Below are 27,521 nucleotides of genomic sequence, written 5' to 3'. Positions count from 1 at the left end.
CCCCAAACCTTTGGTTTTCCTACCATGTTCTTCTGCCTCTAGTCTTAAACACTTAGTAAAAACCAAACATCAAGATGTTAACTCTTGAAAAAATATTTTAAGATTTTTTTTACTTAGCAATTATTCGTTTATGATTTTTTGCAGTTATTTCTATAGCACTTGTATGCTGTACATTAAGAAAATGGTATTAGACCATTCATAATGTTTCCGGATTGAGTTACATTTATAATAAAATAGATGCTTCAGTTTAAAGAGAGTATACTCAAAGTATATTTTTTATTATTTCAAACTTTTCCATTTATATTGTTCACATTTTTTTAAAAAGCAGAGTGTGTTAGTCACTCAGTCGTGTCCAACTTTTTGTGACACCACGCAGCCCATCAGGCTCCTCTGTCCATGTAATTTTCCAGGCAAGAATACTGGAGTGGATTGCCATTCCCTTCCTCCAGGGGATCTTCCTGACCCAGAGATTGAAGCTGGGTCTCTTGCATTGCAGGCAGGTTCTTTACCATCTGGGCCACCAGGGAAGCCCTTTAAAAGCAAAGGGCAGTTCAGTGTATCTTTCAGTTATTTGTGTTATTAGAATGGAAGGCCTGGGAATTCCCTGGTGGTCCAGTGGTTAGAGCTCCATTCTTCCACTGCAGGGTGCACGGGTTCCATCTGTGGTCAGAGAATTAAGATCCCACAAGCTATGCAGCATGGCCGAAGCAAAACAAAAGAACAAAAACAAACAAAAAAGAAATCATTATGTTAGAATGGAATACTTAAAATTAAATAATTTTTATTTCTATCTTCTACTGAAGAGATTAATATATGAATTTGATTAAATAATTTTAATTTGAAAATTCTAATTGTAGAAATGTCCAGAAAATGATATACGAAGTTGCTGCCTAGCAGAAATTAAGCAGACAGAAGAAAAATATACAGAAACACTGGAGTCAATAGAAAAAGTAAGTCATTAGGTATTCTCGATTTTCAAACACAGTAAGTCACCTACATATGAACCTTCATGCTGTGAACTTTCAAAGATGTGAATGTGTGTGACAGTCCCTATATGCCAGCTGTTGTACTGTACTTTTTGAGGTACTGTACTATAAGATTAAAAATATTTTTTATTTTTTTTAATGTGTATATTATTTGTGTGAAAGGTATTATAAACCTGTTACAGTAAAGTACTATATAGTTGATTGTGTTAGGTGGGTATCTAGGCTAACTGTTGAACTTAAATTGAATTTACTCATGCGCTTTCAGAATGGAACTCATTTGTATGTCAGGGACTTGCTGTACTGCCTTGTATAGTTAATGCATTAGGCTCAATGTTTCTGCAGTGTCTGTGTATTCTGATATTCAGTACAATTTTGGATTTAAAGATCGCAAAGCAGATTTATTCCTCCCACAATCCCACAACAGTTTATTGATTTCTTAGTGTCGGAATGGCCCTAATTTAGGGGCTGAGGGTATAGCCATCAACACAACAAAACTCTGTAGTTCTCCTGATTCTCATGGGAGGGTTTATAATTAAGCAAGCAAGTATGTCAGGTGGTGGTAAGTCCTCTGAAGAAAAATCAGGCAGAGGAAGGGGATAGTGAGTGATGGGGGATGCTGGTGTTATCTTATGTAGAGTGGTAATGGAAAGCCTGTATGGTCAGGTTGTATTTAAGCAGACAGCTGAATGAATTGAGGAGTGAGCCATGTGAATATCCCAGAGCGGACAATCCCTGGAAGAAGGGCCCTCACATGGGACAGTGTTCAGTGTACTTCAAGGAACAGCAGCAGGCCAGGAGGCTGAAGCAGCCTGAGTGCAGGGGAGCAGTGAGATTGGAAACCTGGTGAGCGCCCGAGGCACAGGGGGCATATGGCAACACCTGGCTAAAAGCTGAAGGGTTTTAAGTAGCAAAAGTAATGGGATCTAATGGAAGTTTTTAACAGCTCATTCTGACTCTTGTCAGGCAAGGGTGGAAATTGGGGAAAATGTTAGAAGATTATTGCAGTAATAAAGTTGACAGAAAGTGATAGTATCAGTAAATGTGGTAGAGAGTAGTCAGATTCTGAATAAACTTTGAAAGTAGAGCCCACTGGATTTGATGATGAATTCGGTAAAGGATGTGTGGAAAAGAGTAATCAAGAACACTAGGTCTTTAGCATGATGACGATGGTGACTGAGATGGGAAAGGATAGGTGTGTGATCATGAGTCTGCTGGGACCTGCTAAACTGGCAATACCTATTGGCTTCCAACGGGATGTGCTGAGGAGGAAGTTAGATTTATGTGTCTGACATTTGGTGGAAAAGTTGAACTAACATATAAATTGGGCCATTATCATTATGCAATGGTGTTTAAGGCCTTGGCACTAGAGGAAACCACCAAGGGAATAAATGCTGATAGAGAAGAGGTTTAAGATCACTTCTGGTGACTTCCACATTTGGAGGCCAGGAGAATGAGAACCAGCAGACAGTTTTGCAAGTTTAAAAAATAGATGAAGGTGTGAAAGAGTTGTTTAAGACAATGAGAGAGTAAATGTACTGGGATTATATAGTGTGAAGGTTCAGTTGAGTTCTGTGATTATTTTTTGAACTAGCTATCAATATAGCTTCTGTTTAACTTCTTAGGTATAGGCACAAAATATATGGAAAGCTAGATTTAATCGGGTTTTCATTTTTCCAGAAAAAAAGAAGAGAAAGTAAGGGTATTTGCAGGGCAGTGATTCTGCTGATGACTCATGGAATGTACCCTGGGTAAGAAGGGAAGTGAGGATACGAGGGACTGTGGGGTGATCAGGGGATGGGCAGACCCAGTGGGTTGGAGAAGTCTTTGGAGGAAGAGCTGTAAAGGTAGGCGGGTAGAGATCAGAGAGTTGCTTGCTTCAGATTAATTCTCTGGAGCATATGCAGTGGCTGGTAATGACAGGGTCTTGGGCTATGACCACAAGAGGAGCTCAGCTAGAATGGCACACAGATTATTGGAGTTCAAGGAACCAAGAGACCAGGCTATTGGAAGGATCATCTACATAGTTACTGAAATGGTCAGAAAGAAAGATGGGGTAGTAATGGACCAGAGATATGATAGGCCAGGAACTAGAATTCTCAAGGAATGAAAGGGAGTGATCCCTAAATTGTATAAGCTGATTATTTATCTCAGAGATCTAGAATCTCCACAAAGCATGTGAGGGATATTTTATATTAGTCCTCAAATATTTCTGCAAAATGTTGCCATTGTTTGCCAATTCAGACAATGGCGTTCTCTTTTCTTTTTTTTTTTTCTTTTCTTAATTTTAGAAGCATTTATAGGCCAATCTTTTATTCATATTTTAAATGTATTAACCTGTATTTATGTCTTATATCTCTGTTCAAGTATTGAATCTTTATGACAGAGAAAATAGTTTCTGCTTTTTTCTTGGTATTCATAAAACTGATTAATTTTCAATAAATATTCATCGCTCCTTGATGAAAAACTGTCATATGGATTAGGATAAGTTGTGATTAATCATTACCTCTCTCTTCTCTCCTTGGTAGTATTTCATGGCACCATTGAAAAGATTTCTGACAGCAGCAGAATTTGATTCAGTATTCATCAACATTCCTGTAAGTAAAAATCGCTGGTAAAAATGGAGCTACACTTCTATAAAATCTTTATTAGTGTTTCTCTACTTGAACATTAGATTCTCTAAGAAATTTAACCCAATTTTCTGCCTCCTGAGTTCTTATAGTCTTATTTTCTGGAAATAACTGCCATGTCATATTGTCAACCAAAAATCAATCAAAATGTATGCTGAACACAAATGGATAAGACTCATGTACTCCATTGTTTGTCATGACAAGGTAGCCCCAGTTCGTCCCCGGCATTACAGTCTCTTTGTCTCACGGGAGCTCCCTTCTGCCCCACCCCTTGCTCTCTTGTTCTACAGCCCCTGGACCCCATCTTACAGACACCATCCTGGCTTCATCCCTCTCTTCCACTTACTGCCATTCCTGCAGTACCCTGTTCTCTGCTTTTTGGTGTTTTCTGCTTCTGGTTATAACATAATAAACTTCCATTTCTAAAGTACACTGTTTCCTTCTGATAAAGCAATCTATTTTAATGATAAGATATGAAGAACTTTTCTTCACATTTATACAATCATTACAAATTTCAGGGTACCTTATAATCCTAAAAGAATATTTACCAAGAAGCCTAGAAGCAAGCCAAGTGCAATACTGTGTACGGTCTTGCTAGGCAAGATTCAACTTTTAGTCCTCTGGAATTGGCCTTGGTTTTAACATATAGCTTTTATATACAATACATAAACTTTGATGTACAGGCTTGCTTGTATCACCTGTGAGGGCCCTAATATTTTGATTCCTTTATATTTAGTGTTGCTGTGCACGAATTAATGAACTGTGGCATGTTGTCCCTGTCCCTGATTATGGCCAAATGACGCATTCTTATTGATTTGTAACATAGAAGGAAGAAAAACCTCATGATTATCAAATGAATGTTTAGTATAAAACAAGCCACACAGGAGATTCCTTAAAAAACTGGAAATAGAATTGCCATATGACCCAGCAATCCCATTGCTGGGCATACACACTGAGGAAACCAGAATTGAAAGAGACACGTGTACCCTAGTGTTCATCGCAGCACTGTTTATAATAGCCAGGACATGGAGCAACCTAGATGTCCATCAGCAGACGAATGGATAAGAAAGCTGTGGTACATATACACAATGGAGTATTACTCAGCAATTAAAAAGAATGCATTTGAATCAGTTCTAATGAGGTGGATGAAACTGGAGCCTATTATAGAGAGTGAAGTAAGCCAGAAAGAAAAACACCAATACAGTACACTAACACATATATATGGAGTTTAGAAAGATGGTAACGATAACCCTGTATACGAGACACCAAAAGAGACACAGATGTATAGAACAGTCTTTTGGACTCTGTGGGAGAGGGAGAGGGTGGGATGATCTGAGAGAATAGCATTGAAATATGTATATTATCGTTGTGTGAAACAGATCACCAGTCCAGGTTCGATGCATGATACAGGGTGCTCAGGGCTGGTGCACTGGGATGACCCAGAGGGATGGGATGGGGAGGGAGGTGGGAGGGAGGTGGGAGGGTGGTTCATGATGGGGAACCCATGTACACCTGTGGCTGATTCATATCAATGTATGGCAAAAAACACTATAATATTGTAAAGTAATTAGCCTCCAATTAAATAAATTAAAAAAAAAAACAGATAACCAACAAGGACCTACTGTATAGCACAGAGAACTATATTCAATATTTTGGGATAGTCTGTAAGGGAAAAGAATCTGAAAAAGAATATATATATGTATGTGTGTGTGTATGTGTTTGTGTATATAACTGAATCACTGTACTGTATACCTAAAGCTAACACAACACTGTAAATCAACTATACTTCAATAAAAAATAAATTAAAAAAATAAAGCAAGCCACACATTCTAGGAAGATAAGTATCAAACCAGTTATATATGGTCACCGTAACTTAGGACCTGTTTGACATTCCTTACTCTAATGGCTTTTCTATGCTCCTTAAAAAAGTGATAGAGAAAAAAAAATGTGATTGAGGAAAAAAATAGTGATAAGGCCAACATATTTGTGTTTTACTTACACCTACTGAGGAAAGGTATGCCCTGCAGTCAATGTATGCTGCAAGGTACGTGGGAAAAGGCAGTGGGAGAACTGACGCTTTGACTTGAATCTCATCATTTCCCATCTGTGGTGTGTATTTTACCGTCTGACCGAAAATGATTTGCTTATCAGGAAGAATGTGAAATTCTGGAGTTTTGAGTTACCCTATTAAACGGCCTACTACAATTTATTTGCTGCTTATTTATGCCATTAGTTGTCTGGTTTCAAGTAATTTAGTCTGATGATTGTTAGCTTAGCTCCAGGACACCACTAATTGACCCAAGTACAAATCTACATTTTTATGTCCCAAGGACATGAATCATTACTTTATCCTGTCGATAAAACATTAAGCATTTGGATAGTTTTATTTAAAAATTTAAAGTGATTATAAAATGAAAATGAACTGTACATATTTTAATACAAGGAATAAATTACCCTTTAATAACTAGTGAGATAATTTCTCTTTCCACAGGATACTGACGTTTTGCGTCAGATCTGAAATGGCGTTTCCCATGCACATGGCCTCTCTTCTCTCCCTCTCTCCCTCCCTTCCCCTCTCCTCTTCTCCGCTCCTTTCCTTTCCCCTTCCCCTTCTCTTTTCTTCCTGTTCTCACTTTCTTCCCCTCCTCTTCCTCTTTTTACTTATGGGAGCAGGTTTATATATTGAGGGCATTCAGCATATCCTTGAATGGCAAGTCTGGCAACAATAGGAATGCTGGGCTCCAGGTGATGGGTTTTTTTTTTGGTTCTGATTCCTAATTTCTCTTGCTGTTGTTTTCTTTTCTAAGGAACTTGTGAAAGTTCATCGGAACCTAATGCAAGAGATTCATGATTCCATTGTGAATAAAAATGACCAGAACTTGTATCAAGTTTTCATTAACTACAAGGAAAGGTAACTTCTGGGTTTTAAACTTCATGGCTATTAGTTTGTGATTACAGTGAGGGTTATTATTAAAATTTCCCATGAATAGCTGTAAATACGGTTCATTAAGATACTACCTGGGAAGTAATTAGAACATGGGACAGTTAATCTCAGGGTGGTGGTTGAGCTCTCTCTATATATACCAGGAAAAAAGAAAAAGAAAAAAAGAGTTCAAGTTTTGTACTGAAAACCAGGTGTAGGTTCTTGTACAGACCTATCGCTCTTGAGTCCTGTACATAGACTTCAGGAGGTCATCTTAACTCTCTGAGCCTCCTTTTCTTTGTCTGTAAATGTTAGGGGTACATTAGTTGGTACTTACTGCTTTTTCCAACTCTAATAGCTTATAATTCTCTATTTTGGAGTATTGGATTCACAGGCAAAGTCAATTTCTCTTTCAGAGTTTGAAAAAAATCTTCTGAACAATTCAGGTGAATTAGAAGTACCAAGGAATTTTGCTTAAAATATAGCACTCTCTTTTTAAATCAAGCCCTATAGTTCATAGTATCCAGAAGTGGCTAATTAATTGCTTTGTGTCAACATTAGATAAATATTAATGTAGTAGTATTTTTTTCTACCAGAGAGCTAAAAGAAACAATAAATTAACCCAGACTCTCTGCAAAAATTGGTGTCACTCCAGAGATACCCTTCCTGAAGTAGACTCAGACCCCATGCAGTATGAATGATCTCCTATCCAGCACAGGTCAGGCCTCTCATTCCCACTTTTCAGGTAATGTATTTTTCTTAATTAAAAAGTGGGAAGGAGTAGGAGGTTTATTAATGAGTGGATAACTAGTAATTACAGTGAAATTGTAGTAGAAAATAAAACTGTTCCTTTGTGAGCATAAACAGTGTAAAAGTTGATCTCTAATAGAAACTTGAACAGAAATTTTAATTTTGTTTTTGATGTATGTATGTACATATATGTACATTTTTATGTATATATGTATGTATGATGTATATATGATGTATGTAATGTGTGTGTGTGCATGCTAAGTGTCCGACTCTTTGCAACCCCGTGGACTGTAGCCCTCCAGGCTTCTCTGTCCATGGAATTCTCCAGACAAGAATACTGGAGTGGATACCCATTTGCTACTCCAGGAGATCTTCCTGACCAGGGATAGAACCTGAGTCTCTTGTGTCTCCTGCATTGGCAGGTGATTTATTTACCACTAGCACCACCTGGGAAGTCCACTCCAACAATATTAACAGTCATTAAGTTTGATTGTAAAATCTGCCTGCTATAAAAATGTACATGGAATCAATTCCATTCAAATTTGGAAATTAAAAATAGTCACTTTTAATACCATAAATATGAGTGACCCTAATTCTGGGACTGTAAGTGTGCATGTGCTCAGTCGCTAAGTTGTGTCTGGCTCTTTGTGACCCCATGGACTTAGCCCACAGGCTCATTTGTCCATAGGATTTTCTAGGTAACCAATACAATATTGTAAAGTAATTATCCTCCCACCAAAGAAAAAAGAATGTTGTAAGTGTGGTGTGTGTTCAAAGAAATGAGAAAACTGAGGTTCTGAGTAATCTGTACAGGGTCACCTAGAAAGTAAGAAGTGCAAGATGAGTGAGATTTGCTTTGGTTATATCTAACTGTGGATTTAAGTAGATGGATTTCCCCTTCTACTTTAATTTTGCCTTTTTGTCCTCAGCTTGCTTTCTCTCTCTTTTCCTTTCAGGTTGGTTATTTACGGGCAGTACTGCAGTGGAGTAGAGTCGGCCATCTCTAATTTAGACTACATTTCTAAGACAAAAGAAGATGTCAAACTGAAATTAGAGGTGCCTGTTTATTTTTTGTTTGTATGTGTCATAGAGTAATATAAACTTAAACAATGTATTTCTTCTCATGATCAATGCAACTGTAAATTTCCATGAATTCTAAGTGTGACTTCATAAAATATTAGATAGCCCTCTAAAATAATAATGTGGCAGTGATAATAACAGTAGTAAAATAGATTTATGGCTTTTTTACATGGATTATCTCATTAGGCCCTCATGACTTTGTCAGATACATACAATTAATTTTCTTATAGATAAGAAAGCCAAGGTTCAGAGAGATTATGAGTAATTTACCCAAAGGTACAGGATGAGTAAGATATATGTGAGATAATTATATATAGATTTAAATTGTTTATTAAAAATATTAGATATTTAGGGGCAGAGGTGTAAAAAGAGCATGGATATTGCCCATAAGAAGTAAGACAAGACACATACCCATATGATGAGATTAAGTAGTAAACACTGTTTGCCAAGGCTCCATGAGTAAGACTGAGTAATTACTTCAGTAAGGTTAGACTATAGAAGATTTATCTAAAGAGGTGGCATTTGAGTTAGGTCACTAAAGAATGGGGTAGGTCTTGATAGATGAGATTCCTTGTAGGGAATTCTGTAAGAATTGGTATGTCTTGACCAGAAGAGTCAGGAAAGGTTGAGAAATGGCAAGTAGATTAGTATGAACAAAGCACCTGGTAACAATGGAAAATAAGTCTGGAAACCGTATTATCATTTTTTTTTTTGTACATCTTTTTTTCCCCCCATAAGAGTTTACACTTTCAAAAAACTTTTGAAAAATGATTATTTGTGTGTTATATGAATTGTCATTTCAAATATATTATCCATATGTTTGGATCTTCTTAAAGTTCAGGTAGAGATGTATAATCCACTCTTAGGTGACTGCAGGTGGCTTGTTTGACCCTCTCATACCCTCCTTGCTGCTGATTGTTGGGTTTAACCACAAGGTCAGGTGATAAACAAGGAAAAATAGATAGGGGATTTTCAAATGAGAGCCCCTTCACTATTGAGCATTCCTGGTCTGATTTCCTAACTCATGATTCCCACAAAGGGGAGCTGTTGGTGAGAAAGTTTGCACATCAACAGGCTACCAAGTAACTGTACTAATTTTATATCATAGATCCTTCTTTCTTACCTCTTACAATCCCTTGATGATGTGGATCTTGTGTCTGGAGATGATTTGAGTCACCACTAAATGACATCCTTACCACCTTATTAGCTGAAAGGGCTTCTGCTCCTCTTTAGAGAACTGAACCTCATAAGGTTAGAACTGTAGGACATCTTGAGTCAAATTAAAATACGATGGTCAAGTTAAAACTTTACAGCTTACACAGTGATTACCTAATGAAGCTACCATTAAGGCAGTATTTTTAAAATAAAGATCCATAATTCTCGTTCAAGAGAAGAGTCAGCAAGTGGACAATCAAACTTTCATTATATTCTCAACATTATTTTTGAATGTTACTCTCCCTTCTTTTCAGAGTCATTGTCAAAATCCTGCCCAATAAGCACACCTTCAATCTCTAGAGTTACGGTTTCTGTAGTCATTGTAAATCTTAGGGAAAGAGAGACCCTCAGACTGAGTTTGAAGGCTTAGTGTAAGGTGATGCTGGTTGTCTTTTCCCCAGCTGAAATGTCCCTATTTCTAACCATGGGCCTGATTTGGAAATATTTAATCAAATACTTACTATAAGCCTTCAAAACATAGTCTTTGCTAAAAGTGTCTTCTGCAAGTCCCAGCATGGGAGAGGGAAATCTGCCTTATAGTGGGTTTCTTTCTGCCTCCCTCATGTCTTCTGTTTTGTGGTTATTTTTATTCTTGACAATTTCTGCTTTTTTTCACCCTTATTGTAGAACCAAAGTAACACTGGGTAAAGGGTAAAGGAGTCCCTTTGCCTTGCTCTAAAAGGTGGCTCATCCCTATTCCAATTTCTTTTCAATTAGCATTAAAAGTTGAGGCTAAGCACTTGACTGGATGTTGTGGAAGAATCATTTCTACCCTTTATTTACTTTCAATACTAATAAGCATTTTACCTTTAGGGGATCTCAGCCCCCCGACTGTAGTTAATGCCAGCAGTGTTAGATTCTTTACTTCTTGAGCCTATAACTTAGAACTTGAATTAATTTTACCCCAAAAGTTTTAAACTGATTTCCATACATAAAGTGAGTTTTAAATGTTTAACATTTTTGTTCTTAACACTGTGTTAAGATGGCTTAACATAACAAGTGTAAGATACAACCTCAGTTTCCGAAGAACTTAAAATGCAGCTGGCAAAATGAGACCCATTCATTACAATAATATTAGCAGTTTGACCTCCTATTTGAGACCCATGATCCAGAACTTGCTACAAGCTATGGAAGCAAGAAATCCGTTGAAATAGTTATCCATCCAGTGAACTGCAGCAATTTACAAGACATAAGCTAACATGTCAGGATGTGTCCCCAGTTCTTCCCTGAGAGCTCTAGTCAAACACTTACTAACTCAGTATGGTCATTGGAGCTAATGGTGTTTGTTTCTGTAGTCCTGATAATATATCTTCCATGTTCTGGAAAAGCTAAGTATGGGCAAAATGGAAACAGAAGAGTATTTTCGTGAATACAACTCCTTCCATGAACTGGAAAATTCCTTGGTCTTGGTTAGGTAATTGTCTGAGGATTTTGGACTTACTAGGTTGCTCACAAATAAAAATATTTTTATGGCACCTTGTTTTTTTGTTTTTTAATGAAATCATGAATATGTGAGCAACAGTAAAATCAGAAAATCAACCTGTTCAAGGTCATACAGCCAAGAGTTGCCAAACTTGATTTAAATTCAGGCTTTGACACTACAGATTCAAAGTACTGTCCTCAAAGTTGTAGTTAACATCAAAAGAGTGAACCAGTTAATACTATTTTTCAGTAAACTTTTAAGAAAGTAGAGTGTGAGTTTAAAAAAATAATATTGGAGGCTTTAAAAACTTTGAATTCAGTAGTGGGTTTTTATTTTAGCATATTTTTGAGTCAGTCATTCCATTTCATTCATTTCAACTAACAAATTCTTAAGAGCTATAAAAATATATTCAGTTTAGTCACTCAGTGGTGTCTGACTCTGCGAACCCATGGACTGCAGCATGGCAGGCCTCCCTGTACATTGCCAACTCCCAGAGGTACTCAGACTCATGTCCATGAGTTGGTGATGCCATCAAACCATGTTATCCTCTGTCATCCCCTTCTCCTCCCACCGTCAATCTTTCCCAACATCAGGGTCTTTTCAAATGAGTCAGTTCTTTGCATCAGGTGGCCAAAGTATTGGAGTTTGAGCTTCAGCATCAGTCTTTCCAATGAATATTCAGGACTGATTTCCTTTAGGATGAACTGGTTTGATCTCCTTGCAGTCCAAGCGACGCTCAAGAGTCCTCTCCAATACCATAGTTCAAAAGCATCAATTCTTCAGCGCTTCAGCTTTCTTTATAGTCCAACTCTCACATGCATACATGACTACTGGAAAAACCATAGATTTGACTAGATGGACCTCTGTTGGCAAAGTAATGTCTCTGCTTTTTAATAAACTGTCTAGGTTGGTCATAGCTTTTCTTCCAAGGAGCAAACATCTTTTAATTTCATGGCTGCAATCACCATCTGCAGTGATGTTGGAGCCAAAAAAAAAAAAAATAAGTCTGTCACCATTTCCATTGTTTCCCCATAAATTTGCTATGAAGTGATGGGACCAGATGTCAAGATCTTAGTTGAATGTTGAATGTTAAACCAACTTTTTCACTCTCCTCTTTCACTTTCATCAAGAGGCTCTTTAGTTCTTCTTCACTTTCTGCCATTAGGGTGGTGTCATCTGCATATCTGAGGTTACTGATATTTCTCTTGGCAATCTTGATTCCAGCTAGTGCTTCATCCAGCCCAGAGTTCCTCATGATGTACTCTGCATATAAGTTAAATAAGCAGGGTGACAATATACAGCCTTGACATACTCCTTTCCCAATTTGGAACCAGTCTGTTGTTTGTCCCATGTCCAGTTCTAACTGTTAATTCTTGACCTCCATACAGATTTCTCAAGAGGCAGGTCAGGTGGTCTGGTATTCCCATCTATTGAAGAATTTTCCACAGTTTGTCATGATCCACACAGTCAAAGGCTTTGGCATAGTCAATAAAGCAAGTAGATGTTTTTCTGGAATTCTCTTGCTTTTTCGATGATCCAGCAGATGTTGGCAGTGGTTCCTCTGCCTTTTATAAATCCATCTTGAACATCTGGAAGTTCACGGTTCATATCCTGTTGAAGCCTGGCTTGGAGAATTTTGAGCATTATTTTGCTAGTGTGTGAGATGACTGCAGTTGTGCTGTAGTTTGAGCTTTCTTTATCATCGCCTTTCTTTGGGATTGGAATGAAAACTGACCTTTTCCAGTCCTGTGGTCACTGCTGAGTTTGCGAATTTTCTGGCATATTGATTGAAGCACTTTCACAGCATCATCTTTTAGGATTTGAAATAGCTCAACTGGAATTCCATCACCTCCACTAAGCTTTGTTCGTAATGATGCTCTCTAAGGCCCACTTGACTTCACATTCCAGGATATCTGGCTCTAGGTGAGTGATCACACCATTGTGATTATCTGAGTTGTGAATATCTTTTTTGTATAGTTCTTCTTTGTATTCTTGCCACCTCTTCTTAATATCTTCTGCTTCTGTTAGGTGCATACCATTTCTGTCCTTTATTGTGCCCATCTTTGCACGAAAAGTTCCCTCGGTATCTCTAATTTTCTTGATGAGATCTCTAGTCTTTCCCATTCTATTGTTTTCTTCTATTTCTTCCTCACTGAGGAAGGCGTTCTTATCTCTCCTATATAAACATTTATTAGGAAAGATATTATACATATATATTTATGACCATAATGTAAAGACCCACAAAGTACAGAGAGAAAGAACAGTTTTGATTGAGACTCTTACTAACAGCTTAGAAGTAAAGCTCTTCAAGAGGGTGATGAATTTTGCTGGAAATTAGAGAAAGCACGTGGCAGTTGGTGACAACCAAAGTCATAATGGTGGGTAAGGCAAATAATGGGTGCGCTGAATAGGACTCGTTCTTGATTCCTGGTCCATAGGCCTGCTTGGAGAGACTGGTGAAAGGCTAAGTGCTAAGTGGAAGAAGATGCTGCAGGACCACTAGAGAAAATAATTTTCATGTGTAGAATAGGTCTATGTATTTATTCTTATTTGGAGCTGAAATGCTGCACGTTTTGTTTGTTTGTTTTGGTTTTTCTTTGATGATACTTCATGTTTTTAAAAAAGGGGAATCATTAAGGAAAAGAGCAAAGTATTTATTGTATAATAGCAGTTTTGCTTATGGCTTTTGCGTCTTTTAATGTTTGTATTATGACTTCCTTTGATAAAACTAACAAAGTTAAATTAAAAAATATATTTCATTAGGAATGTTCTAAAAGAGCAAACAATGGGAAATTTACTCTTCGAGATTTGCTTGTGGTTCCTATGCAGCGTGTTTTGAAGTATCACCTTCTCCTTCAGGTATGTAACTTAAAATTGTTTGTTCATTCATTAATTCAACCAAACATTAATGAAGCATCAATTATGCTCAGAAACGATATTTGGAGCCCTTTCCCCTTACATTTTTCAATTATGAGGATGGCTAAATGGGAAATAATAGAACAGCTGGAAAATTTTTCCTCCTTTTGTGTGAAGGTAATTCTGTATCTTTCATAAAGCTGTTTTATGTCTTGCAAACAGAAGTCGCTCCAAAAATTTTTTAAAATTTAAAAACATGCAAAACAAATACAAATATCCCTTCAACAACCAAGTCTTCTGTCGTTAGCAGTAATCATTGATTAGAATCTCAATGTTGTGATACACTTGAGTTTTGACAGGTTAATTGTGTTAGAACTTGTGCCTTATAACCATAAGTGAAAGAGAAGTGTGTCACATTCTGTGTTGCTTTCTGCTATACTAAATTATAATAAGACTACATTTATTTTGAAGTGATTCTTGTTATAACCCCAAAGCTTATGGTTTCCACGGTTAGTCTTCTAATGAGGGTGGAGAGTCTTATAAATTTAATTTGATAGCTGTACCAGGAGACTCATTAGTTCTGCTCCAAAGAAATGTCTTACTGTATTAGTCTGTCAGCTCTGCTGATGCTTGTGAAATGTCATTTTAAAAAGATCTACTACCTGTATGTGAATATAATTCTGAATTTGCTGTGCTTTATACATCTTGTATATTAAATTTCTTGAATTGTAGCTGCAACATTATTAGTCATTTCTATTTTTGTTCTACTGAGAAATCAGAAAAATTCCAACCCTGATTATTCCTTAAAAATGCATTAAAACATTTATGAGACCTAAACTCAAAGAAACTTAATCAAATTGAATTTTATGAAAAAATAATAAGGAAGACTTAGGCAGTCAGTTTCCGAGATATCATGAAACTAAAAACATATCACAGAAGAAGATGATAATTTATGTTGTAACTTTGGGATAGTCAAATATTGATTGAAGAATTTAAAAGGTGTGGTTTTCAAGAAATAACTATTTTTGTCACTTAAAAGATTTTAGACTTATAAAAGTATAAAATATGACCATACCTTTTAGAAAACCAGCGAACTTTTTTTTCCCCTAATTTCTCTTGGGTTGTTTGATATTTTAAATTTCACAAGTATATTTAGTTCCATGATGTTTTTTTTTTTTTTTAAGTAGGGAAAGTTTTATCTGGGATACCACACTGAGATAAAAATTCTAGAAATGTTTTTCCATCTCAAAATAATGTAGAGTAGAATTAATTTGTCTACTGTTTAGAAATATGTTGAATACATGTGGTGTCAATTGAACATTTTCTACTTGCTACTGTATTTTAGTAGGTAAATAATTTTTGAAATGCCTTATGATTTGCAATCACAGATTTATAAAATTAAAATATTTTATAGTGGGATTTGAAACTTTGAGAATACTTTTATTATTTGATAGAGGAAAAGTAAAAATAGGGATGAATATAACTCTAACAAGTTTATTATACTTAACAGATTTGATGTTTGTAGGTTCTGTTTACTAGAAACACTAATGGTTTTGAATTCAGCAAAGACTTCTGAATGGTTTTAATGTTCCACATTATAGTGTGAGACTCTCAACAATATAAAACTGCCCTCCTCACACTGACAAATCTCACTGTGTCGATAGGGAAAATGAAACGTAGTTTGCCAAATACAATACAATGTGATAATATGCCAAAGGTACAAAGGTGGTACAAATAAAGACCTAGTTAATTATGGCTTGAATAGAGGCCTCTGTCATAGAAATCTTCACAGAGGAGCTATTCTTGAGTTGAGCTTTGAAGGAAGAATAATGGTTTGACAGGTGGATTAGAGAGAAAGGGCTTTCGAGGAGAGAAAACACCGTGCCTAATGGGATCAGATATTAGAATGTGTTTTGAGAATTGCAATTGATTTAGTGGAAATAGGACATAGGTTGTTTGAATGGAAGTGAAGAGAGAAGTTGAGGGAGGTTTGCAGAATTCAGATCATGAGGCATCTGTGAAGAATGGACGGCAGCCTGAAGCTTTTGTGGGTTTCCCAGAAGTTCGGATAACAAGATCTAACTTAGGGTTAGAGATTTAACTCTGATGTCAGTAGAGTGAACAGGTTAGCAAGGAAATAATAGAATAGTCAATAGTGACTAGAGGAGTGAGGCAAGACTGCGAGGTGGAAGAGGAAACAGAAGCCTATTTGAAAAAGAGCCGTGACTTAAACCAAGGTAGTGGCAGTGGGGGTGGTTGCAAGGAAAGAATAAAGTTATCATCAACAGAACACAGTGAGAGAGAGAGGCAGGAGTCAGGGGCACCTGTTAGGTTTTGGCTTAAGTGATGAAGGTGCCATCATTCAGGAAAACACAAACAGGAACAAGAGTAGGAATGTGGGTGAAGGTTTATTACATTTGGACATGCTGGACTTGAGGGTCTTGTGAGATACCAGGTAGAACTATTTAATAGGACATTTGAGTCTGGGACTCAGGCATGAATTCTGGATTAAGCACATTCATTTGAGCGTGAACTGTCCCACTAGGTAGTAGGTGATGCTATGGCAATGGTTGTGATAGAATTCATAGAGTATGTAAAGTAGGAATAACAGAAGACTAAGGTGAAAATCTAGGGAATGATAACTGATTTCTAAGGTGCAGACAACGAAAGAAGAAAGTTGAAAGGCTGATGAATAGGCTGACATGTAAGATGACCTAACGGGTAACAGTAATAGCAGCAAATAGAAGAGCGTAATGCCCCTGAAACATAATGGCCTACATCTCTAGCCATCAGAATTAAAAATAGTAATGAAGGCAAGTTTGACAATGAATGAAAAGCATCTGTCAGTTGTCAGAAGGGGATCTTTCCTAACATCTGGCAAGAGTGGCAGTGTGATAGTGGGGGACAGAATTCAAGTTCAACTTTGAAAGGAAAACTTCTGACCATTGTCTCGTGTTCTTCTGATGTTTAGTTGATCTTCTTACAGTTTGAAATTTATGATGAAAATAGAGCCTGGTTATGTCAGATTTATCACTTTATGATGCAAATAATGATAAAATGTTTTATTTGTAAAATGTTTTCTTTAGTTTTTGTTTTAATTTGGTGAAAGTAGTACTAAACCGTATCTTCCAAATAGGAGCTGGTCAAACATACCACTGATCCTATGGAGAAGGCAAATCTGAAACTGGCTCTTGATGCAATGAAGGTAAGAGAAATGCATCATTAACTTGTTTGTATTTCTCATTCTTACTGGAAAGCAGTGACTACAAACTGCTAATGCATATGTATGATATGCTAATAGACATTATAATATCTGTAAGTATTTATGTAGTTTTATTGTTAGTGGGGAGAGCTGGGTATTTTTAACTGAAATTGATATCCTTGCATGGATTTAATTATTGGACAAAAACTAAAACCAAGAGGTATATTAAAATAACTTTTGTTATTTATGAAAGCATGTCCCCTTCCATAACCACTGGGAATGATTCAATAGAAAGGTTTTATTTCACATTCTTTTTATGGCTACTGGTAGAAAACTGTTGACTTATGCAAGCAGCAGGTTAGCTAATGACTTTAGAACACTGGTGTGACTTGTTTTCCTCAAGTGAGGATGTCTGCCAGGTTTATCTTCGTGGATGGTGTACATCAGTAAAGTGGATCAATCTGGGTTTCTATTTCTGGTAAATCTGAAAATTAAGAACTGTCGATACAAGTAGATAAAGGCAGACATTTTGAACATAGGCTTCCCTGGTGGCTCAGAGGTTAAAGCGTTTGCCTCCAATGCGGGAGACCCGGGTTTGATCCCTGGGTCGGGAAGATCCCCTGGAGAAGGAAACGGTAACCCACTCCAGTATTCTTGCCTGGAGAATCCCATGGACGGTGAAGCCTGGTAGGCTACAGTCCACGGGGTCGCAAAGAGTCGGACACGACTGAGCGATGGAACGGAACGGAACGGGCCATGCATAAAACCCCAATTTCCATGTTATGCTGGACTTAGACTTTGAAAGAAATAATATTTGCCCCAACTTAAAACATACCCAACTATTTGTTCTGGAGACAAAATGCCAACATAACTCTACTCAGAGCATTATGCTTACCCGTGTCCCTGTGCGAATCTCAGTGTTAGCTCTGCTGTTTAGCTGACTGGAATACCATGCCAGGAAGCAGCACACAATTATATATTATTATTAAAAAAGTGATACCAAGTTTCCAGTTTTTTGAAGAAATCTCTTATAGAGATATTCTATGAAAAATCGGGCTTTCATTTAGAACAAAGTTAGGAACTGCTTTTTGTCTGAGTTCTGTTCCTGCTGTTGCAGATGAATATAAGAGGGTAGGGAAAAAAAGAAAAAGAACCCAGAAAACAGGAAAAATCTGGAGCACCTATAATAAAAATAGCTGGTTACAGTATGGAAAGATTAGCTAATGTTTCCTCAAATATAAAAAACTATGTTTCAGGATAGGTGAAGGCACATGGAAGAGCAAGGCCAGTGGGGTTTGTGCTCTTTCATTCATTTTCTCCCTCCTTGGTTTCTCTCCTCTCCTTTGCTTCCCCTTTATTAACTCTTTGAAATTGACCTGGCACCCCTGACTAAATGCTCTCCAGAACTAAGGCACTTAAATGGTTACCGACAACAGCCCTGCTGGATTCATTTTCTCACTTTTAGTTACTTTTCTGTCCTATGTAATCCTTCATGATTGTCCTCATTCTAACCCAAGTACAAGTGTGACTCCCTCAAGGTCAGCATTTGGAATTTACATGCTCCCGACCTGGTTTCCTTTTCGTTGTTCTGCATGGCAGTGTATTTTGTTTGTTTAGTGTTTGATCTTCACTCTTCTCAAGGGTGTGGTAAAGGACAAGGCTTCAGTCTTCCCAGCTGTACTCCAGACAGTTTTAAATTGCTTTTGAGATGCAGCTTTGATTGACTGGGCTTTCATTTCATTGTCGTTGAAAAGTTATGGCGGTAACTTTTATCACTAATGAAATTAATGATGTGTTTCTTTTCAAACAGTGCTCATCTCTTGTCTGATCTTATCGTGCCTTCTTTTTCTCCCCTTCTCTTTATTCTTTAGGACTTGGCACAATATGTGAATGAAGTGAAAAGAGATAATGAGACCCTTCGTGAAATTAAACAGTTTCAGCTATCTATAGAAAATTTGGTATGTAATTATCATTCTATCCAGCTTCTCTAACCCACAGCTTGCGGGACATTCTAGGAGTTGTTTTTGAAGAAAAAATAGTTTACCTTCAAGTTTCTGTTGTTCTAGGTTTTTTCTGACTTCTGTTTGACAGAGTCCACAGGGATGAATGTTCAGTGGCATCTGTGACACATTGCTGTCCAGGGACCTTCTGCCATCACTTGTCCCTAATCACATTGTGATACCTCTGCCCCTCGTAGTCCCAACTCTAAATACTGGATCCATTTTTTTGTCTTCTTATCCTCAACCCCATACATACTCATGGTAGAGCCCTGTTAATATATTCACTTTATGTATATTTACTGGGTGACTGCTGTGTGCCAGCTGTTTTGCTTGGGGCTGGCGCTATAACTATGAGCAACATGATCTCATGGGTGAAGAGACAGTAAAAAAAGAGTTTAAAACTGCTCTATTGAGATGAATGCTGTGAACAGGTTGCTGCAACAGAGGCTAGTGAGGGGAGTCCTAGTTTAGATAAGATGCTCAGGAAAAGTCCTCCTGAGGCATTTCTCATTTGAGCATGAAGGATGAGAAGAAGCCAGTGGCATGAAGGTCTGTAGAGAGAGGATTCCAGGCAGGAGCCATAGCAAGTGAAATGCCCAGAAATGGGCAAGAGCCAGGAGACTTTCCTGGTGGTCCAGTGGTTAAGACTCTATGCTTCCAATAGAGGGGGTACAGGTTCAGTCCTTCAGTGCAGGGGGTGGGGAACTAAGAGCCCACATGCTGTGTGGCATAGTCAAAAAGTAAAAATTAAAAAAAAAAAAGCTGCTGCTGCAAGACAAGAGAGGCTGGAAATTGAGAGTGAAAGGAAGAAGGATGGGCCCTGAAGTGACGGAGGAGGACCGGAGAACTGCACCCCGCAGCCTTGGAGGACAGGGCACTGAGGGATTGCAGCAGGAAGCTAGTGAAAGTTCTTACCAGAGAACTTTTATGTGTCAAGAAAACTCTTTCATCAGGCAGACCAGTCAGCAAGTTGTTGAGGTGGTTTCAAGAGAGAGATGATGGAAGCCTGGTTAAGGCAGTGGGTAGAGAAAACAGGTAAATGAATGGATTTAAGATACTTTCCTTGGTCGGGCAATTTTATTGCTTCTTTTTCTGAAACAGCTTTGGTCTGTGTCTTTCTTTCCACACATACAGCCCTTTCCCCTTTTCAGGACTCCATCTGCCACCTTTCAAGTCACGGTAGCCTCTAATTGCCTCTTCACATAGCTGTGTTTCCAAAATGTGGATTTCTCCATTTGCTTTCTTTCCCGAACTTGTCAGAATTTTGTTACCTTCAGGATTCAGTCAACATTCCTTAATGTGGATATTTAAGGTCCTCAATGATTTGGCCTTAATCTGTATTCCTAAACTTATCCAGCTAATAACTGCCCACATACTTTACATTACGGTTGTCCTGCTGCATTGTAAGGTCTCTGATTTGCCCTACCTTGTTTTTTGTTTTCATTTCTTGTGTGTGTGTTTGGTGACACGGCATGTGGGATCTTGTTAATAGTTCCTGACCAGGGATTGAACTTGTGCCACCTGGATTGGAGGGGTGGAATCTTAACCACTGGACTGCCTGAGAAGTCCCTGCCATACATTTTTATAGTTATGTCTTTATTATAATATTGTCAAAGCCCAGAATACCTTTTTTAAAATAATTTCCTATCATTCTTCGATGTCTAATTAAAAAAAAAAAAAGATTCTCTCCCTAATCTGCCATTGCCCCTTTTCTTTGTAATTCCACAACACATTGCCCAGATAGCTGTTTTCATTGTGGTAAAATATATTAAATTTGTCCTTTTAAATTGTACACTAAATCTTCATCCTGCCTTCCTCCCAGCCCCAGGCAACCACCATTCTACTTTCTATCTTTATGAATTATTGAATATCAATACTTACCACACTTCTGTTTGCAAATGTTTTCTCCCATTCAGTGGGTTGCCTTTTTATTCTGTTAATAGTGTTATTTGCAAAAAAATAGTGTTATTTGCACAAAATTTTAAATTTTGATGAAGTCCACCTTTTCTTTTGTTGCCTGTGCTTCTGGTATCCTAAGAAGTCATTACTAAATCCAATGTCATAAACTTTTTCCCCTATGTTTTCTTCTTTAAGTCTTGTATTTTTAGCTCTTTGATTAATTTTGAGTTAGTTTTTGAAAACAGTATAAGGGCCCAACTTCATTCTTCTGTCTGTGCATATCCAGTTTCTCCAGCACTGTTCGTCGAAAAGGCTGTCCTATCCCCCACCAAATGGTGTTGGCACTTTTGTCAAACATCATTTGACCTTTATATGAGGCCTTATTTCTGGACGTTCTGTTGTATTACATTGGTTTAGGTGTCTGTGTTTATGCCCGTTCCACACTGTTTGGATTACCATAGTTTTGTAATAAGTTTTGAAATCAGGAAGTATGAGACCCTAAATTTGACCTTTTTTATGATTGTTTTACCTATTAAGGATCCTTTGTGATTTCATATGAATTTTAAGATGGAATTTTCAGTTTCTGCAAAAAAATAACCTGGAATTTTCAATGGAAACATTTATCTTTATACTTTTTCATAGTACAGTTAATTACATATCTTTTTATTAGAATGTAATCTCATAGATGTTACTGATATTTCAGTCAGTTCTTTTATCCTTTAGCACCTTGTAGATTAGGTGCTCATAAATACTTAAAACTTCTTATTGTCTGACTCTGGGGAAATGGCTTATTATTTTTAATGATTAAGTCAGGACTTTTCATTTTTGAGATCTTAGCCTCAAGGAAGCCATCCTTAACTCCCTAGACCAAATTAGGTCCTCCAGCTATGCCTGCTTCTTCTGCTCTTCCTTCATGCCATCACACGTTTGTGATTGTATACTTCGGTGAATATTTGTCACCCCGTGGGCAGCATGTTTCATGAGGGCAGGGTCTATATCATTCTGTCCTGCACTTAATACAGTGGCTAGCACACGGTGGATGCTCAGTAAGTATCACTTGTAGCTTTCTTGTGATTTGCACTATTCCAGTTCTCTCTTTTGGTAGCTAACTTCTCCATTAGGGTTGTAAGTAAAATTAATTAATGTCTTCAGTATGCCTGCTGGGATGAACATGGACAGGTTGTTTTTGAAAGTGTATCATACAGACCTGAGCTTTCTAGAGTAAATGTGCTAAAAAGGTAAAATGATAAAATTTGCTCTAAGGAAGTTGTGTCTAGAAAATATCCTCCCTAATATTTATTTCTGTATTTATGTGATTATGAAAAACTGAGACATGTACATTTTCTGTTTTAGAACCAACCTGTTTTGCTTTTTGGACGACCTCAGGGAGATGGTGAAATTCGAATAACCACTCTAGACAAACATACAAAACAAGAAAGGTGAGAAGGATCAGTACTTATTTTCAAAATAAGTTATTACTATCAGGAGACTGAGAAAATCTTAAGGATGTTTCCTTTAGGATAAAGGAGTGAAATAAAGGAATAAAAATAAGGGAAGAGACCAATCTGTGGCTTTTTAATTTCTATGGACATGTTAGGTATTCCCTTCTTTGTTCTGTATCTGTTGATTTCTCTAAGTTTCAGTTCTTCAGAAGGAAAAGAAAAATCTAGAATGTCAGCTAAAGTAAAAAAAGTACACATTAAAATGAGAGTAGCAATAAAGCAATAATAGATAGCTACCATAAAAACACAATTGTTTAATTTTACTTTTTGGTATGCATTGTAAAAGACCTAAAAGTAATACAACATGTCTTAAGAATGAAGTCCAAATAAGGGCCATTTAGTGAGATTTTCTTGAGGGAAATATGCAGGTGTATTCCTTAAAGATTAGTCAGTTTGCCTGGTGTCCTTAATTATGTATATATATATGTGGTTGTTAAACTGATGTATTTGGTTGAAATGGCCATTTTCTGGAACTTTAGGAGAATAGAAAGTTACCCAGTAGGGGGCAGCATCACTCTTGCATCCACCTTGACACCCGGGCTCTAAAGGTAGGTCCCAGGAGAGACACATCCTTTTAGCCTCTCCCAGAAAATAGGCTTTGAAAGTGATGCAAGTAATAAGGCTGTGTGAGTGTCTCATTATCACAATGTATATGTGTTAATCACTGACTGAGAGTTTTCAAAAAGATACAAGTGTTGGTATTGGATGATAGGATTTATAAGATTTGTTTCTTCCCTCAATTACGTTGCTTTTAGTAAGATAGAAGAGAAATATCAAATATCTGATATCAAATATCAGAAATTTAACCATGATTTCTGTAGCTCACACTGGGGTCACGCTCCACTCAGTTTGTATGTCAAGTTGTCCATTAAAACATGGGAGCAGTATCCAGGGCAAAGCACAGGTTCCACAAATAGACCCAAGATTGAGTCCTGCTTTACAGCTACTAGCAGTGTGATCCTGAGAAAGTTATCCAACTTCTCCGAGCCTCGGCTTCCTCCTCAGTAAAATGACGGTAATAATACCTACCTCAGGAGATGTCCTGGGGATTTAAATTAAGTGAGTCATCTTTGTGGAAGGGATGAATGCTTCTCAAGGCAATCTAGCCCACACCTAGTAACAAGGTAGACGTTAACCGCTGTTGTTGTCATTAATATTTTCCCATAGGTGTTTATCTTTTAAACTGGAAGAAAAATACTGGTTCATGAACAGCGCTTTATGACTTAATTGATCCTGGCAGTAACCCTGCAGTGTGCATATTTTTCTTGTTATAATTTTGCCTGGTTTTTAACTGTGGAAACTGAGGCAGAGCAGGGTTGTTCATTTAGTAAAAGGCAGTGCCAGGACACGCGGCTCATTCTTTCAGTGTGCAGCACTGTCTTTGTCTTTAACTCACGGGATAAATTAAATTCTACCTGGGAAGAATTAACACATGTTCTTCCAAGCTATTTAAATAAAATCAATCTCTCTTGCTCACTGTCTTTCAGGCATATCTTCTTATTTGATTTGGCAGTGATTGTATGTAAAAGGAAAGGTGATAACTATGAAATGAAGGAAATAATAGATCTTCAGCAGTACAAAATAGCCAACAATCCTACAACTGATAAAGAAAATAAAAAGGTAAATACTTGGAAATGAACAACTGTAATTTACTCATAACTTTGACTGTTCAAGGAACGTATGCTAATACAGTAATGTGAAAGTGAAAGTCAGTTGTGTCCGACTCTTTGTGACCCCATAGGCTATACAGTCTATGGAATTCTCCAGGCCAGAATACCGGAGTGGGTAGCCTTTCCCTTCTTCAGGGGATCTTCCCAACCCAGGGATGGAACCCAGGTCACCTGCATTGCAGGTGGATTCTTTACCAGCTGAGTCACAAGGGAAGCCCAAGAATACTGGAGTGGGTAGCCTATCCCTCGGAGAAGGCAATGGCAAGCCACTCCAGTACCCTTGCCTAGAAAATCCCATGATCAGAGGAACCTGGTAGGCTGCAGTCCGTGGGGTCGCTACGAGTCAGACATGACTGAGCGACTTCACTTTCACTTTTCACTTTCACATGTTGGAGAAGGAAATAGCAACCCACTCCAGTGTTCTTGCCTGGAGAATCCCAGGGAAGGGGGAGCCTGATGGGCTGCCGTCTATGGGGTCACACAGAGTCGGACACGACTGAAGTGACTTAGCAGCAGCAGCTGCCTATCCCTTCCTCTAGGGAATCTTCCTGACCCAGGAATCAAAACTGGGTCTCCTGCATTGCAGGTGGATTCTTTACCAACTGAGCTACAGTAATGTGAGAGGTGGCTCATTGATCCAGGTCTTTTTGTTTCTAGAGATTAATTAGAGACAAGCCTCTGAATTAGACAGTGCCACAGGTGATATGATCCTTTCTAATGCCTTGATGAACATGGCAACAAAATGCACTTGGCATAGCAATTGTTGTAGATAGAAAGTTGACTACAATAATCTTGATTGTTCACAGTTTGATGATAATGTTATGAGAGGTTTTGTGGATGATTATGGTGGTATTTTAGTGATTTGAAAACACAGTGTTATTAATGAATGATACCTATTAACCTGAGGAATATTAATTTTAACAGTGGTCTTATGGCTTCTACCTCATCCATATCCAAGGACAAAATGGGTTAGAATTTTATTGCAAAACAAAAGATTTAAAGAAAAAATGGCTGGAACAGTTTGAAATGGCTTTGTGAGTATTTCTACTTTTAAAAATGCGTTTTTTTCTACTGCATAAGTCTCTTATGAACAATGAGCTACCAGTAAATGTACTCTCATGTTTGTAGCATGCGTGCAGAGGTTGTGAAAACACTGAGCTTGAGTGCTGCGCTCCTGGGCTGTCAGCCTGATAACTGTGGTCTCCTAGGAGAGATGTCTTGGTGAATTTCTTCAAAAAAAAGAAAGAGGGAGCTCCAGCCTTCTGTTTGACTTTCTTCTCATGGGTGTATTTTACTTTAGCTTTCAGCAGCTTCTGAAAATTTTAATTATTCTACTGATAAACTTTTAATGTAATTGCCATGTTTTGTATATATCTTTAAGTAGCAATACCCCCAGATACACACACAAACATATTCATACATGCAAAAATCTCATTTTAAACAGATTAGTTTGTTCCTCCTGTTTGTTTTTAACATTTCTTTTTTGAATTCTGGGTAAATTGCTTGACATATTCAATGAATGCTTTCAAGGCCTAATTTCTCTCAGTGCTTTTTCCTTTTGTTAAAGTGGAGACTCAGCAAAGAGGTAGGAAATAAATCAGAACTGTTTCAAAGGGAATGGCATACAGAGATGTAATTATACAATAATATGTCATAATAGGAGGTTTTTTTCAGTTTTGAGGTTCATGGATTAAAAGGTGTATAATGACCCTTGTTATGGAAACATATAGGTCACCCTGAAACTGAAACTGGTAGCAGAAGGTGAAATTAAGGAAAAGCATTGTGACTTGCTTCATTTGTATTCTAACATAATTTGCCTTTTGCAGACAAATTCTATTGGATTTTTTGTTTGCTTTTTCCTTTGCGTTGTTTTTGGAAATGCTTATATTGATATAAAATGGAGATAAGATTAAAATATTTTATTTCAGTTCTTAAGTGAGAAAAATAGAAATTTTCCTTGGATTATTTTCTCTAAAATTCTGAAAGATAAGATTGTGCAGCTAAAATAATTTTAACCTTATAGGCAATTCTGGGTTCAGCAGTAACCCTTGTCAGGAACTGGCTGCATAGTCTTAGCCAATTTATTTAACCTCTCAGAGCCTCAGTTTCCTCCTTAGTAAAATAAGAATGATATTTTGAATTCCAGATACTATGTGTCAAGCAGTATGGTGGCCAGATAGCACAACAGCAGGATATGGTGTGAATAGCAAGCATTATCTGTTGTTATCACTGTTATTTAATATTGCTTTGTATTTCATATCCTAGTACCCCTAGGGACTTACAATATCAGAATATATCTTTCAGTATACTATTATAGTTTTTTAAAATGTATTGTTATTGATTATAGTAATTAAAAGAGCTTAGTATTTGCATGCATCCATAAAATGACTCGTATAAGGACCTCTCTGGTTCGGGGCACAAGTGATGTAGTTGGTGACCTCCGCCTGTTCTCTGATGAGCTGTGGGCTACATCATAAACCACAGCTGTTTTAGAGAGGTTTCAAGTGATAGGCAGTATTTGGACTTGAGCAGTTGGGACTGGGGTGACAGGATGTGGGGTTGCTGATTATGTACAAAGGCAGAGTTGACCTTAACGCCGCTTTGCTTTTGTGGGAAGGATGCTATGCTGGTATTTTCTTATGGGTTCTGCTTGTTTAATCTTTACATGAGTGAAGGAATTTCTGCAGAGGAGAAAAGTGAAATTTGTTATCCAGAGTCGGCAGGCTCGCTCCTTGGACTGTATTGATAGGTGTATCATTTAATATTTTGTTCACTTGCCATAAATCAGACAGCTTAACTCTAGATACAAGAGACTCAACAAGACGGATGCTTATCTCTGTGTTTCATGGAAAGGAATCTGAGGTGGGTAGACAGGGGTGGGATACTGGCTCTCTGGATATTGTTGGGAAGCCAGGCTCAGATCTTCCTGCTCTGCCATTGTCCGCATGGCTTTTGTCCTCAATGTTCGCACCTTGTCCAAGATAGCTGGAGCTCCAGCTATAAAATCTACATTCTAGGCAGCAAAAGGTGATCCTCACTTTCAAGGATCCTGTGAAGAAACACCGCAAACTTCTGTTACATAATACTGCCCAGAACTTAGTCATGTGGCCATATCTGACAAAGGAGTCTAGAAAATGCAGTCTTCATTCTGGGCAGGAGTATGCTTGGCTATGAATCAAGGTTCTCCTATTATGGTACTTGTAGGTGAATCTCAGTCCCTGCTTTAAAGATGTATACATGCAGAAAGAGTGTGGAGAGGTTTAAATTGTTCTACCACAAGCAAGATGGCTGCATCACACACAGGGGAGCTGGGTGGAAGTCTTTATTGTGAACGTCATCCAAGCACCTCAGCAATGTAATTAAACATCCATCGGGACTATTTGCATTT

At 37.6% G+C, this 27,521-nt stretch overlaps 1 protein-coding gene across 3 annotated transcripts in view; it reads left to right on the top strand.

Moving 5' to 3' along the window:
* The window catches only part of VAV3 (vav guanine nucleotide exchange factor 3), a 457,960-nt gene that overhangs the window by 219,458 nt on the left and 210,981 nt on the right, over positions 1-27,521 (top strand). For all 3 annotated transcript variants that reach the window (XM_055401823.2, XM_088835531.1, XM_088835532.1), the window contains 10 exons: positions 858-950; positions 3,512-3,580; positions 6,421-6,524; positions 8,243-8,342; positions 13,768-13,863; positions 16,997-17,065; positions 18,934-19,020; positions 22,315-22,400; positions 23,951-24,083; positions 25,058-25,167. In XM_055401823.2, coding sequence (XP_055257798.1) covers positions 858-950; positions 3,512-3,580; positions 6,421-6,524; positions 8,243-8,342; positions 13,768-13,863; positions 16,997-17,065; positions 18,934-19,020; positions 22,315-22,400; positions 23,951-24,083; positions 25,058-25,167 — 947 coding nt within the window. The remainder of the gene's footprint in view (positions 1-857; positions 951-3,511; positions 3,581-6,420; positions 6,525-8,242; positions 8,343-13,767; positions 13,864-16,996; positions 17,066-18,933; positions 19,021-22,314; positions 22,401-23,950; positions 24,084-25,057; positions 25,168-27,521) is intronic.

Source organism: Moschus berezovskii, chromosome 4 (genome assembly GCF_049115385.1).
Source record: "Moschus berezovskii isolate FMDL1 chromosome 4, NW_MosBer_1.0, whole genome shotgun sequence".
NCBI lineage: Eukaryota > Metazoa > Chordata > Mammalia > Artiodactyla > Moschidae > Moschus > Moschus berezovskii.
The sequence above is the reverse complement of the archived record's forward strand: the minus strand, read 5'-3'. Positions and strand labels throughout refer to the sequence as shown.